A 12,901-nucleotide genomic window follows, 5' to 3' on the forward strand; every position below is an offset into this window, starting at 1 on the left:
GGAAAAGCAGACGTTATCCGGTTATATGGGCGTTGCTACTCAGGTCTCTGGGACCACGCCTGCGTAGCTCCGTAAACCTCCTGTGATTGATCGTCTGACCTCCGATTCCCCCGGTCGCCCCCAGAGAACGGACCGGCCGCCTCCATGAGCCCCTTCATCGCCCCGGACGTGGCCCACATCTCCAGCCTGATCCTGGGCCATGTCCCGGCGGCGCGGCTGGTAGAGGACCTGGGCCACGAGCTGACCTACGTGCTGCCCTACAGCGCGGCCAAGGGCGGGGCCTTCGTGCCCCTCTTCAGGGACCTGGACCACCGGCTGGCCGACCTCGGCATCTCCAGCTACGGCGTGTCGGACACCACCCTGGAGGAGGTGAGAAGGTGTCCGGGGCGGGCACAAGTTGACCTTGCAGCCGGGTTACCATGGCAATGATGTGCAACTCTCCTCTCCTGTGATGCATCCCTCAGAACAGCTTTTAACATCCAACTCAACTCTAATTATTTCTTCATTTGGATTCCTCATTTGGATACAGTTAAATGTTTTATGGGTTCATTAAGGATTCTCTGTGGGGATGATTTAATGAATGCATGTCTTGGAGAGACCTTCTTCATAATAACAGAGTACAATGTTGATCTTTCTCTAACTGGGGGCTTTCGCTGTTCTGTAGATTTTCCTGAAAGTGGCCGAAGATAACGGCGTCGACGTTGAAGTCCCCTCAGGTAAGGTGTCCTGAAAGTGACCCCTGACCTCTGAACCCCTGTGGCCTTTCATTCCAAAAAGTAAAACCCGCAGGTCACAGCTCGTCTGATGTATCAATGAACGGTTGCTTGTGTAACCGCAAACATGGAAGACAGATGGAGAGAACTGACCGCATGAAAGAATATGGCTGGAAGGACAAACTGATGTGTCTCAAATAGCCCATAACAAAGTGTGTGTGTGTGTGTAGACGGAACACTGCCAGTGAAGCGGAGGCCGCGAACGCATGCCTTCGGTGGAGACCACCAGAGCTGTCTGAAGCCCCTCACTGAAGACGACCACGAGGAAGGCAACGAATCCGAGGGAGACCCAGGTAGAAACACTCACTGACTCACTCACTGACTCACTCACTCACACACTGACTCTCACTCTCTCACTCACTCACTCACTCACTCACTCACTCACTCACTCATACGCTTTAACAGTTTGGCCGCTTCCGTTTATTCTGAGCGCCGTGTACCGACCCGTCGTGTCATTCCCCTAAAGGTGCCGATCCCCGGGAGACGGACTGGCTGCACTGCAGTCACGGTAAAGGGTCCTACAAGGAGAAGGGCTGGACTCTGAGGAAGCAGCAGTTCATCGCCCTCATCTGGAAGAGGTTCCTCTACGCCCGACGCTCCCGGAAAGGATTCTTCGCTCAGGTGAAGCTCATGTTGGACGGGGCCACTGCTGTAGGATGGAGCCGCTCATTGAGTGTTCGTTGTGGAGACATATTAGGGCTATGATTGGCTACTGGGATAGAATGTTTTGGGAGGTTCTATGATTGGACGTCCCTGAAGACAGACGGCAGAGCTGAGGTCGTCTATTAAGATTAATTAAAATGTCATCCTTTCTTTTCAGTTGAACAAATTTCTTCTTCTGCACTTCGTATTGAGAAAACTCTAGGAGTCTGTTGCCGTATATTAGAGCGACGATTGGCTGTGGCTAGACGTGAGTGCTTGGATGGGTTTCTGACCGGTTCCCCTCCTTGCAGATTGTCCTTCCTGCCGTGTTTGTCTGCATCGCTCTGGTGTTCAGCCTCATCGTCCCGCCGTTCGGAAAGTATCCCAGCATTGAGCTCCAGCCGTGGATGTACGAGGAGCAGGTCACCTTCTTCAGGTACTGCAGATCACCAGACTCACTCACTCTCACCCTCAAACCCCTCACCCTCAAACCCCTCTCTCACCCTCAAACCCCTCTCTCACTCCCAAACCCCTCTCTCACCCTCAAACCCCTCTCTCACACCCGAATCCCCCTCTCACCCTTAAACCCCCCTCTCACCCTCAAACCCCTCTCTCACCCTCAAACCCCCCCTCTCACCCTCAAACCCCCTCTCTCACCCTCAAACCCCCCTCTCACCCTCAAACCCCTCTCTCACCCTCAAACCCCTCTCTCACCCTCAAACCCCTCTCTCACCCTCAAACCCCCCTCTCACCCTCAAACCCCCCTCTCACCCTCAAACCCCTCTCTCACCCTCAAACGACACTTTGGGGGAGATGATGCATTAGTCTGTTGATGAAGGAGTTGCTGTGTGTATGAGGTGCATCAGGATGTGAAGGAGTGTGTGTTTGTGAAAGGGTTATTCATGTACCCGTGTTCCGTCCCCAGTAACGACGCCCCCGACGACGTCACCATGAACAAGCTGCTGAGTGCTCTGATGGAGGCGCCGGGCCTGGGCACGCGCTGCATGGAAGGATATCCCTTCCCGTAAGACCCCCACCCCGCCCCACATACACCACATGTCTTCCTGTTGACAGAATAGTGGGTCATTCCACATACACCTACAGGGCGGCAACTAAAGACTCGAGAGGAAATGTACTTTTGTCTCTCCCGCCTGAGCTTCACAATAAGGAGGTCAGCCCCAAACTGGAGAATTGTAAAAAAAAATCTCTAATCTTGTTTTATCCTAACCAAGAAATAACCTCCAACGAAACATCAGAACCAACCATTATAATAAACGGGCCTGAGTCCGTCCTGACGCAGTGCCCCCGTGACGATGACTGTGACCTTGTTTCGACCTCTTGACCCCCGTCACGGTTGACCAATGGGCGCCCATCTCCTCCCCTTCTCCCTCCAGTGGGAGCTCCTGTACGATGGGAGACGAGGAATGGGCCGTCCCGGAAATTCCTGAGAGCGTTCAGATGCTCTTCAGCGCCACCAACTGGACCATGGACCACCCCTCGCCCGCCTGCAACTGCAGCTGCGACGGGAAGAAGAAGATGCTTCCGGAATGTCCCGCTGGAGCGGGCGGACTGCCCCCCCTGGAGGTAAGCGCAACGCACTGCCAGGACTTAGTCGGAGCCCGGACGTGTCAGGTCATAGCCTTAGTCCAAATCCGTCAAAGTACACCCCTTGCCCTTTGTCACTGATTCGTCTAGTCCTGTCCTCACACCGAGCCATAAGTCATGTTTGGACCTCCACCTCGACCCCCAGCATAGCCAACAGGTAACGTTGGACCTTGTTGTGTGTGCAGATCAAGATCAGTGCTACAGACACGTTGCAGAACCTGACTGGCCGAAACATCTCCGATTACCTGGTGAAGACCTACGCTCAGATCATCGGAAAAAGGTTTGTAAACAAGCACCGTCATTCTTTATGAGCCCACTGGTACTGCAAAATATATTTCTAACAAAACCTTTCTTTCCTTTTTGTCTTTGATCAGTTTGAACAACAAAGTGTGGGTGAATGAATTCAGGTAAGTTTTCCAATTTCACCGTGTTTTTTCCAAATGTCTTTGACCAAAAGGACATGGATTGCATATTATTTGGCATTAATGTTAATGTGTTGTTTTTCTTTTCTAGATATGGAGGCTTCTCATTGGGCGCCAGGAGCACTCAAGTCCTCCCTGCAGCCAATGAGGTGGACGATGCCATCGAGCGGGTCCGGAAGATCTTTGAACTACAGAAGGTTTGTAAAGCCCACTTGGGACGGTTTGAATGTCGTTGCTGGCTGAAGATTACAGTACAATGGCTCCCACCGTGCGCGCTCAACAGCTTCTGCAGGCCTGCCTCTATGCACAATGTTTATGTCGTTTTCTGTCTCTTGCCACAGGGGGCTGCAGCGGATCGCTTCCTGAGCAGCTTGTCCGGCTTCATCAATGGCCTAGACACCAAGAACAACGTCAAGGTAAGGAGACCTTAAGGCGGCCCACATGTTAGGCCTTTGAAGCCCCTCTGAGAACCCGCCGTGCTTCAGGGCTTTGCGAATAAAGTTAACCTGACCCAAGCCCTTTGTGTCTCCTACTCTTCTTCCTCATCCCTCCTTTGATATGTTTCCTACTGCTCTTCCTTCACTACTTTCCACATTAAACTCTTTCGCCTCTTCCACCTCCCCCTTCCTCGTGCTTCTATTCCAATTTCCTCCTCTTCATCCTACGCCTATTCCTCCTTCCTGCCCCTTCTCCCGCTCCCAGATCTGGTTCAACAACAAGGGCTGGCACAGCATCGGGGCGTTCATAAACGTGATGAACAACGGCATCCTGCGTGCCAACCTGCCGCCCGGGGCCGACCCCACCAAGTACGGCATCAGTGCCTTCAACCACCCCCTCAACCTGACCAAGGAGCAGCTGTCCCAGGTCGCACTGTGAGTACGCTTCGGGTTGGACCCACCCTTTGCAACACGAGGACCGCGTCCCTGTAAAGAATGTCTCCTTTGTGTCTGACGATCTCCCTCCTCTCCCAGGGTGACCACCTCGGTGGACGTGCTAGTGTCCATCTGTGTGATCTTTGCCATGTCCTTCGTGCCGGCCAGCTTCGTGGTGTTCCTCATCCAGGAGCGCGTGAGCAAGGCCAAGCACATGCAGTTCATCAGCGGCGTGCAGCCCCTGATGTACTGGGTGGCCAACTTCACGTGGGACATGGTGAGTAGGGGCGTGACGGTGGGGACAGGAAGTGGAGGGGCGGGGACGGAGGCGGACAGGAAGTGGAGGGGCGGGACGGTGGGGACAGGGAGGGGCGGGGACGGTGGGGACAGGAAGTGGAGGGGTGGGGGCTGAGGGGACTTATTTTGTTATACTTTTTGTCTTATACACACATAATAATACATAGACCTCAGTTCTCTGCCATATTTTTGGTCAAAAATATTTAAATGTGCATACTTTTTAAAGCAGACAATGCATTTTGCAAATTATCTAACCCATAGTTTACTTTGTAACAGAAAAAAAAACAGGTCCACAAAATCCTAAAATGTGTGACACGACCATGAATATGATTTGCCCCATGGGGTATCGATGGTGTGATTGTGTGGTGGACCATCGCATTAACACGCCCTGCTCCCTGTTGTGTTCCCCAGCTCAACTACATCGTCCCGGCGTCCCTCGTCATCCTCATCTTCGTCTGCTTCCAACAGCAGGCCTACGTCTCCTCCACCAACCTGCCCGCCCTCGCCCTGCTGCTGCTGCTCTACGGGTGAGGGCTTCGAACCCACGACCCCCTGGGCACTCAAAGGGCTCCGTCACCCTATTCCCCTCCCAGACGGCAGAGAACTATGGGGACACCTAGCGGGAACGTTCTGGAACGCTTAAGAAAACTCCCTTTTCCCTCCCAAAGGAATAAAACAGAGTCACCCGTTACCTAATGAGGGGCTCATGTTTTATATCTTAATGGATTTTATGCTTTTGTGGATACATTTGATTGCCCATTGTGCGAGAAAAATCGGAATTCCCAGGCTGACCTCTCGTCTGCGTCGTCCCTCAGGTGGTCCATCACCCCGCTGATGTACCCGGCGTCGTTCTTCTTCACCATCCCCAGCACGGCCTACGTGGTCCTCACCAGCGTCAACATCCTCATCGGCATCAACGGCAGCATCTCCACCTTCGTCATGGAGCTGTTTGGGAACAACGTGAGTCAGAGCCCCCGCCATGCGGCCAGGTACGGCGTCCTCCCTGGAGGCACGGGGCTCAAGGGGCTGACCTGTTGTTTGGGTTCTGCAGGAGATCGGCGGGATCAACGACATCTTGAAGAACGTTCTGCTCATCTTCCCCCACTTCTGCCTGGGGAGGGGTCTCATCGACATGGTGAAGAACCAGGCCATGGCCGACGCCCTGGAGCGATTCGGTGAGCTCCACGATCCTGTCTCACTCATAGGGTAGAGGATGGTATCATCAGGGTTAGAAGTTTGATTCCCAGTGATTTGGAAACGTGGGTTTTTGATTTGATTTTATCGTTTTGATTTAACCTATCCATAAATCGTTTTGTTTTTTATAATGCACAGGATATCCGTATAACGTGGGTTAACTAAGCTTTCTAGTGGACATTTAGTTTCCTTCGAGCAATCAAACACAGGAAGCCAATCCCAAAAATATTATACAAAATACTGAATGTAGGTCTGAGAGTAGCGGTTCAGCTGTGTGTCGGGGTTGTTCCCTCAAACCGCTCTGTGGTGTCCAGGGGAGAACCGGTTGCGTTCCCCGTTGGAGTGGGACATGGTGGGGAAGAACCTGTTCGCCATGGCTGTGGAGGGGGCGGTCTTCTTCATCATCACCGTGCTCATCCAGTACCGCTTCTGCATCAAGCCCAGGTATTGGAACATGACATGAACACGCATATATACCTTCTCACACGCGCCTTCAGACAAACACACACACTGTGACAACTGGCTGCGCACACACACACACACACACACACACACACACACACACACACACACACACACACACACACACACACACACACACACACACACACACACACACACACACACACACAGACAGACAACTGGCTGAGCTCCCCCAGCGTGTTCCTGACCTTCCCCCCCCCCTCCAGGCCCATCAGCCAACTGAAGAAGCTGACCCCCCTCGGGGAGGAAGACGAGGACGTAGCGCGTGAGAGGCAGAGGATCGTGCACGGCATGGGGCAGGGAGACATCCTGGAGCTACGTCAGCTGACCAAGGTACAGGCTGCTCCTCCTCCATCCTTCTACCTGCCTTGCCATCGATCTTTCACTTTGCCGATTCCTTTTAGGGGAGGCTGGCCCTAAACTTGAGTCTTTAGGCTACAGCATTCAAACATGAGCAGTGTTCTTCTGTGAGCTGAACAAAGTGTTTGTGCAGGTGTACAAGAGGAAGCAGAAGCCTGCGGTGGACCGTCTGTGTGTCGGCATACCGCCTGGAGAGGTGAGCTGGATGGAGGGCACAGGATTCAACACACCTTTGATTTAGTTCTTAATTATAATATTTTTTCTGACGTTGATATGATTGAACGATGATGAACATTAGTCAACAAACCCTTCATCACAGGAGGGATGGTGCTGTATTAACATGGATCCGTCACTCACTTAATTTCTCCCTCTCACCAGTGTTTCGGCCTGCTGGGAGTGAACGGAGCAGGAAAGACCACCACCTTTAAGATGCTGACAGGGGACGCCATGGTGACCAGTGGAGAAGCCTTCATAGCTGGGAGGAGGTGAGCACACCTCCCACTCTCCTCCTATTACTGCGTCTGAACCTCCCTCTCCCACAGACTGACCTGAGGGCCCTTTGACCCAGCATTAGATCATGTTGGATATAATGGCGCGTTTCCACAGGCGGGTGCAGTTAGGACAGTTCGATAAGGTCCGGTATTATAGGTGCGGTAATGCACGACCTAGTTACGGGTCCCGTCTCCACCGCCGACGGTACCCATATGGCAGGGCGGGCTGAAGCCAGATGGCGATAGCCGCGGCAGCTTGGTAAGCACCGTGACCTTAGCAACGCGACACAGTGTAGCCTGCTAATAAATCCATTTTAAAAAGAAGAACGCGGCACAGGAAACAAAGAGCAACAATGCAGGACGTCCAAGAAGGACGGCAAACTTTTCCAGGACATTTTCTTCAATAAGCTTTCGCGATGAGGAATAACTTCTTCAAGGACACTTCTTGACAGCAAAGTATTTGATTTAATTTTAAAGCATGATCATGGGAAGATTCAGGCAGCAGTTTACCAACCATGTAGACAATGGGTGTACATGATGCTTGTAGGAAAGCTTTCACACCATTGGTCAGTGACAACAGAGGAAACAAAAGGCGAGGGGGAGTGATCGTTGTGGAGATTTAAGGATTGGCCGTTGCTGAAGTCAGCCCTGGTGGGAGAGACTAAGGTTATTTGCAATACACTATGGGGGAGTGTGGACTTGTCTACAAGGCTGGGAGACAGTTATAGGAATCTGCACAACAAAGGAGTCAGCAGATTGGCCTGGCCTTGTGTCAGACCCCTGGCTACAGTGGCAATGCAAATGGGAACTACTGTAACACATTGGAATGGAGACAGGAAGAGAGACCTCTCTAGGTGCAAGAAAAAATATACAAATGCCTTTTCAATTGATTAGTAATTATATAAACAAGGTTAATATAATTAATGCACAAACATTATGATTAATGTTTCCACGACAGTAATGCAACAAATAGTCTGTGTATGTACATCCTTTTTTCCTAGTTCTATAAACATTACTCTTAATTTTACTGCAGTGTTTTTTCATTTGACTAACGTACGTGTGTGTGTGTGTGCGTGTGCGTGTGCGTGTGTGTGTGTGTGTGTGTGTGGTAGCATCCTGAGAGAGATAGACGAGGTCCACCAGAACATGGGCTACTGTCCGCAGTTCGACGCCATCAACGACCTGCTGACCGGACGGGAGCACCTCGAGTTCTACGCCGTGTTGAGGGGGGTCCCCGAGAAGGAAGTCTGTGACGTGAGTCACCCTTATACCGTCTCATGGATCCCACATTTATCGTGCTTGTATTTTACTTCTGATCTTTGTGTCGGTGCCATTCATGTGTGTGGAAGTGTCTCACCTGTTGTGGTGGTGCGTTGGGGGGACCAGGTGGCAGAGTGGGGCATCAAGAAGCTGGGTCTGGTGAAGTACGTGGACAAGGCAGCGGGCAGCTACAGCGGAGGCAACATGAGGAAGCTGTCCACCGCCATGGCTCTGATCGGTGGACCGCCCGTTGTTTTCCTGGTAGGTCCGCACGCACGCTCGATGGTACATGGGCACTTCAACACTAGCAAACAAAAGTTGAGCAGTTTTCTTTACACACAATCAAATAATCCCTTAATTTGGGTGACATCAATATACTGTAAACCTGAACCCAATCAGGCCACCTATTGGGTAAACGGTAGGCTCAGTAGAAACTGGCTCAGTCTGGGTTTGTTTTCTGATGGGAGAAAGGAGAGACTTCAGTCGGAGTTAACCTGTCTGTTGTGTGAGAGAAGTGAGAGTGAAAAGAGAAACACAACTGTAGATAAATCCTCAGAACTCTCTCGGAAAAACGTGTCCTTAAGACGCGGAGGAGGAGGAGGAGGAGGGAGGGGGCGTGTTGAGGTTGCTGTGGCTCCCCTCCTGACCTTGTCCTCTGTCTCGTGCTCCCCCTGTGGGCTCTCCTCTGCCTCCGGTGCTGCTCCAGGACGAGCCCACCACAGGCATGGACCCCAAGGCCCGGCGCGCTCTCTGGAACTGCATCCACAGCGTCATCAAGGAGGGCCGGTCGGTGGTGCTCACCTCGCACAGGTCAGGGCTCTGCCAGCACTCACACACTGGCCCGCTCACTCTCACACTCTACAGAAACACACACAGGGAGCCTTCTCTGCCGTTTCTCAATAGAAACATTAAACCATACGGAGTGCATCATGTTGTCTGTTTTTGACTCTCAGCATGGAGGAGTGTGAGGCGTTGTGCACCAGAATGGCCATCATGGTGAACGGGAGGTTCCGCTGTCTGGGCAGCGTCCAACACCTCAAGAACAGGTAAGTCCAGCCGTTAAACGCTGTAAATACAACAGTTTATCGGCCACCAGCATCATTGTTGTTCCTCTGTGAGAGGGCTCCTTTTGTCTTATGGAAGAGTGTCTTCTCTTGATAATGTACGAATGCAACGCAATCTTTCTTTCAAGACGCACAGGTTGATGGCTGTTTGTTTAGTTACTTAAATAATGCATCAAATCTGAGCTAAATAATAGCAGCCTAATGTTGTCACTAACCTATACATTGAAGTTAATGCTTTCATGTTTTACCGCTTTGTTTGACGGCTTCATGTGAGATTTGATCATCGATTCCTCAGGACACAGTCGGTCGTTTGAACCCCCTCCCTGCCTCTCTTCCTCCCCCACCAGGTTTGGCGATGGCTATACCATCGTCCTGCGTGTGACAGGACCCGACCCCGACCTGCTGCCGGTGATGAAGTTCATCGAGAGCGAGTTGCCGGGCAGCACGCTGAAGGAGAGGCACCGCAACATGCTGCAGTACCAGCTGCCCTCCAGCTCCACCTCCCTCGCGCACGTCTTCTCCATCCTGGCCCGCAACAAGGAGCTGCTGCAGATCGAGGACTACTCGGTCAGCCAGACCACCCTGGACCAGGTACACCACTAGACCGACGCATGCTTCCTTAGAGACCACCCTGGACCAGGTACACAACTAGACCGACGCATGCTTCCTTAGAGACCACCCTGGACCAGGTACACCACTAGACCGACGCATGCTTCCTTAGAGACCACCCTGGACCAGGTACACCACTAGACCGACGCACGCTTCCTTAGACCACCCTGGACGTCCCCAGTCCAGGGACATGGAGGTGCGCTGATGTTTTTGAGAATAAACCGAAATGGGTTTAAGAAAACGGTGGTGAATATTGCGGATGTTACGATCAACACGCTGACCAAGGCGATGACACTTAAGATCAAACCCCAAGGCAGTCTAGACTGCCTTGGGGTTTGATCAATGCAGTCTAGACTGTCACTTTTGCACACTGACCCCCACCCCTGACCCCATCTCTGCGTCTCGTCACAGGTGTTCGTGAACTTCGCCAAGGACCAAAGTGACGACTACCACTCCAAAGACAATTCTGTGAAACGGAAGGAGACGGCGATCGCCATCCCCCTCTTCTCCTCCGGGGGCGCTGTGGCCACCGCGGCGACGGCAGCGGCGGCAGAGGACAAGCTCCGAGAGTCCGTCATGTGAGACCCGACCGACGCCAGCAGAACCCAGAGTGATGGCAGAGCACAAACCCCCGACCTTGACGCGGAGTTGGCCTGACCTGTTAAACCTCCAGTATTGTTTATCTTTTAAAACGCTGTTGTTGACAAAAGTTGTTCCGCCCGCTGAACCGGACGAAGCCTGTCCAAACTGGAACCAAGCAGACCGAAGCGGTCGATGCAGGACGATTCTAATGATCCCCAGTGGAGTAACTGGGAGGCAGGTCTCTCTACGGCTGTTGGCACCGCAGAGCGAGAGAGCTAGAGAGAGGGAGTTTTAAACTTGAATAACAGCAAGATGCTCCTTTCCCTGTTTTATTTTTTTTCCTATTTTGTGTGATTGCGATCAGTGCCTGCCTATGATAACAATTCAGGGTTTGTGTCGTATTTGATGTGTGTTGAAGAATCAAAATAATTTCAAGGGCCAAGGGCTAGACTGCAAATCTTTTTTTTTTTTTTTCGAATCCTTTTGATTTTAGTTTTTTCAATGTTGCTTTTATTTATACATGTAGATGATGCCAGAACTGTGGGATTGTTTGGCCTTTTATTTTCTCCCCCCTCCTTAAGTGGCATTCTTGTAAAGGCCTTGTGTCGTACAGGGACTTGGGAGTCCCCTATAGCCCCTCTTCTCAACAACACTCCCATCAACGTGTGTAGCGGACACCGTGCAATGTACTGTATCATCTGAGAAGTGGGGGGGGGGGGGGTCGATTTTATAGATTTTATAAGAAAAGACGAGAGAAAATAACAGATTTGTTTTAAGTGTCTACATTTCATACCGTTTTTTATACCTCAACACATTTTACACACACACACACACACACAGTTAGGGCTAGATTTATCAATGCTTCCATAGCACACTACAGTATTTCCATGGCCTTGACCACTATTTGGTCGGGGAGGGGCTTTTTTACTGTTGAGTTCCAATCCATTTCAAGATGTTTGTTTGTTGTAATTTAAAGCCGTTCTGGCTAGTTTGTCGCCCAGTGAAATAATTCATTCGGGGGACCATTTAAGATTTGGCATAAGCTAAGTGACTTGCAATGAGACCAAAGTAAGGGTACATCACTAAACTGTCCTCTAGGTTAAAGGTCAGGGTCCTTTAGTGGTGTGGGGAGAATGAAGAGAAGGGGGAAGCCCCATGCCAAGCACTTTAATCATGGTGTCAATTGGAATTGTTTTATTGCACTGAAATTTCCACAGATTACGTCGGGTGATTTGTTTCCCATGTTTTGTTATTCCTTTTTTTTGATCAAAAAAGAGATCTGACTTAGAAAAACAAGTTGTATATTTAATATCTGTTTACGTTGAAATGTATAAAGACAGGACTGTGAGGATAACTGTTACTGGCCCTGCACAAAATACAATAAATACAAAACAAATCGACCCCTCTCTCGGTGTACTCTGAAGCTGTTGGAAGGGCCGTGTCCTACTTCCTAAGTGTTTACCAGGCTTAAAATCTAGAAACGCTTCTTCATCCTGCAATGTGTGCTTCTGGGCAAAGCCTAGATAGACTGGCTTGAACCTATCTACCCCATCCCAATACTATCAAGGTAATCTGCCTTCGATTGGCCAAAGGGAGACCTCAAGTTTAAATAGTCCTCCACTATTGACCAATTTGGAGTTAGCAATGCTCAGGTAGAAAAAGGAATCATTATTTTTCACAGTTCACGTTATAAGGCCGATCAAATATTGATTATTGCATTTATTTAAGATTAGGACAATTTTCTATGGTCCCAATACACCGCATGATTTGTTAAGAGAATGATTTGTAATCACATTTAAAATAGTCTGATTATGAGGTGAATTAATATAATTTGTTCATATTCATCACAATTCAATCAGCCAATCGATAATCTGGATAATCTCCATTTCAGATGATTACAGAAAAACACATAAAATTGAATTCTTAAAATGCATCTGGATGGTTTTCCAGACACCAGGATCAGGTGCTATTTGAGGAGAGAAGCTCCACGGAAACATGAGCTTATTGCTTTGGGCACGTAGGTGGGCCACACGGAACGACAAACACACAAACAAGCATGATAGCTGAATGTTCACTCAATACACAGTTCATACATTTTGTATCGCAAGACAAACAAGATTTTGCTATTAAAAACCACCACAAGGGAAGGCCAATTGTTCCTAATGAACACAATAACCATTAGATTGCACTATTTATAACATCAGTTCTCGTCGTTCACCTTCGGGATTCGTTCGTTCTGACCGAATC

General features: G+C 50.3%; 1 protein-coding gene across 1 annotated transcript in view; it reads left to right on the forward strand.

Annotated features, from left to right (window-relative positions):
- The window catches only part of abca1b (ATP-binding cassette, sub-family A (ABC1), member 1B), a 35,971-nt gene extending 24,580 nt beyond the window's left edge, over positions 1–11,391 (forward strand). The window contains exons 24-49 of the mRNA XM_056599919.1: positions 125–369; positions 665–716; positions 944–1,066; positions 1,240–1,394; positions 1,727–1,851; positions 2,341–2,439; positions 2,810–2,999; positions 3,206–3,300; positions 3,395–3,427; positions 3,534–3,639; positions 3,784–3,858; positions 4,145–4,314; positions 4,414–4,591; positions 5,023–5,138; positions 5,427–5,571; positions 5,663–5,786; positions 6,120–6,249; positions 6,495–6,621; positions 6,782–6,844; positions 7,027–7,133; positions 8,252–8,393; positions 8,526–8,660; positions 9,106–9,209; positions 9,353–9,445; positions 9,811–10,054; positions 10,484–11,391. Of these exons, the coding sequence (XP_056455894.1) occupies positions 125–369; positions 665–716; positions 944–1,066; positions 1,240–1,394; positions 1,727–1,851; positions 2,341–2,439; positions 2,810–2,999; positions 3,206–3,300; positions 3,395–3,427; positions 3,534–3,639; positions 3,784–3,858; positions 4,145–4,314; positions 4,414–4,591; positions 5,023–5,138; positions 5,427–5,571; positions 5,663–5,786; positions 6,120–6,249; positions 6,495–6,621; positions 6,782–6,844; positions 7,027–7,133; positions 8,252–8,393; positions 8,526–8,660; positions 9,106–9,209; positions 9,353–9,445; positions 9,811–10,054; positions 10,484–10,654 (3,347 nt within the window). The 3' untranslated portion in view covers positions 10,655–11,391. The remainder of the gene's footprint in view (positions 1–124; positions 370–664; positions 717–943; positions 1,067–1,239; positions 1,395–1,726; positions 1,852–2,340; positions 2,440–2,809; positions 3,000–3,205; positions 3,301–3,394; positions 3,428–3,533; positions 3,640–3,783; positions 3,859–4,144; positions 4,315–4,413; positions 4,592–5,022; positions 5,139–5,426; positions 5,572–5,662; positions 5,787–6,119; positions 6,250–6,494; positions 6,622–6,781; positions 6,845–7,026; positions 7,134–8,251; positions 8,394–8,525; positions 8,661–9,105; positions 9,210–9,352; positions 9,446–9,810; positions 10,055–10,483) is intronic.
- The last annotated feature ends 1,510 nt before the right edge of the window (positions 11,392–12,901 follow it).

This window comes from Gadus chalcogrammus, chromosome 10 (genome assembly GCF_026213295.1).
Source record: "Gadus chalcogrammus isolate NIFS_2021 chromosome 10, NIFS_Gcha_1.0, whole genome shotgun sequence".
NCBI lineage: Eukaryota > Metazoa > Chordata > Actinopteri > Gadiformes > Gadidae > Gadus > Gadus chalcogrammus.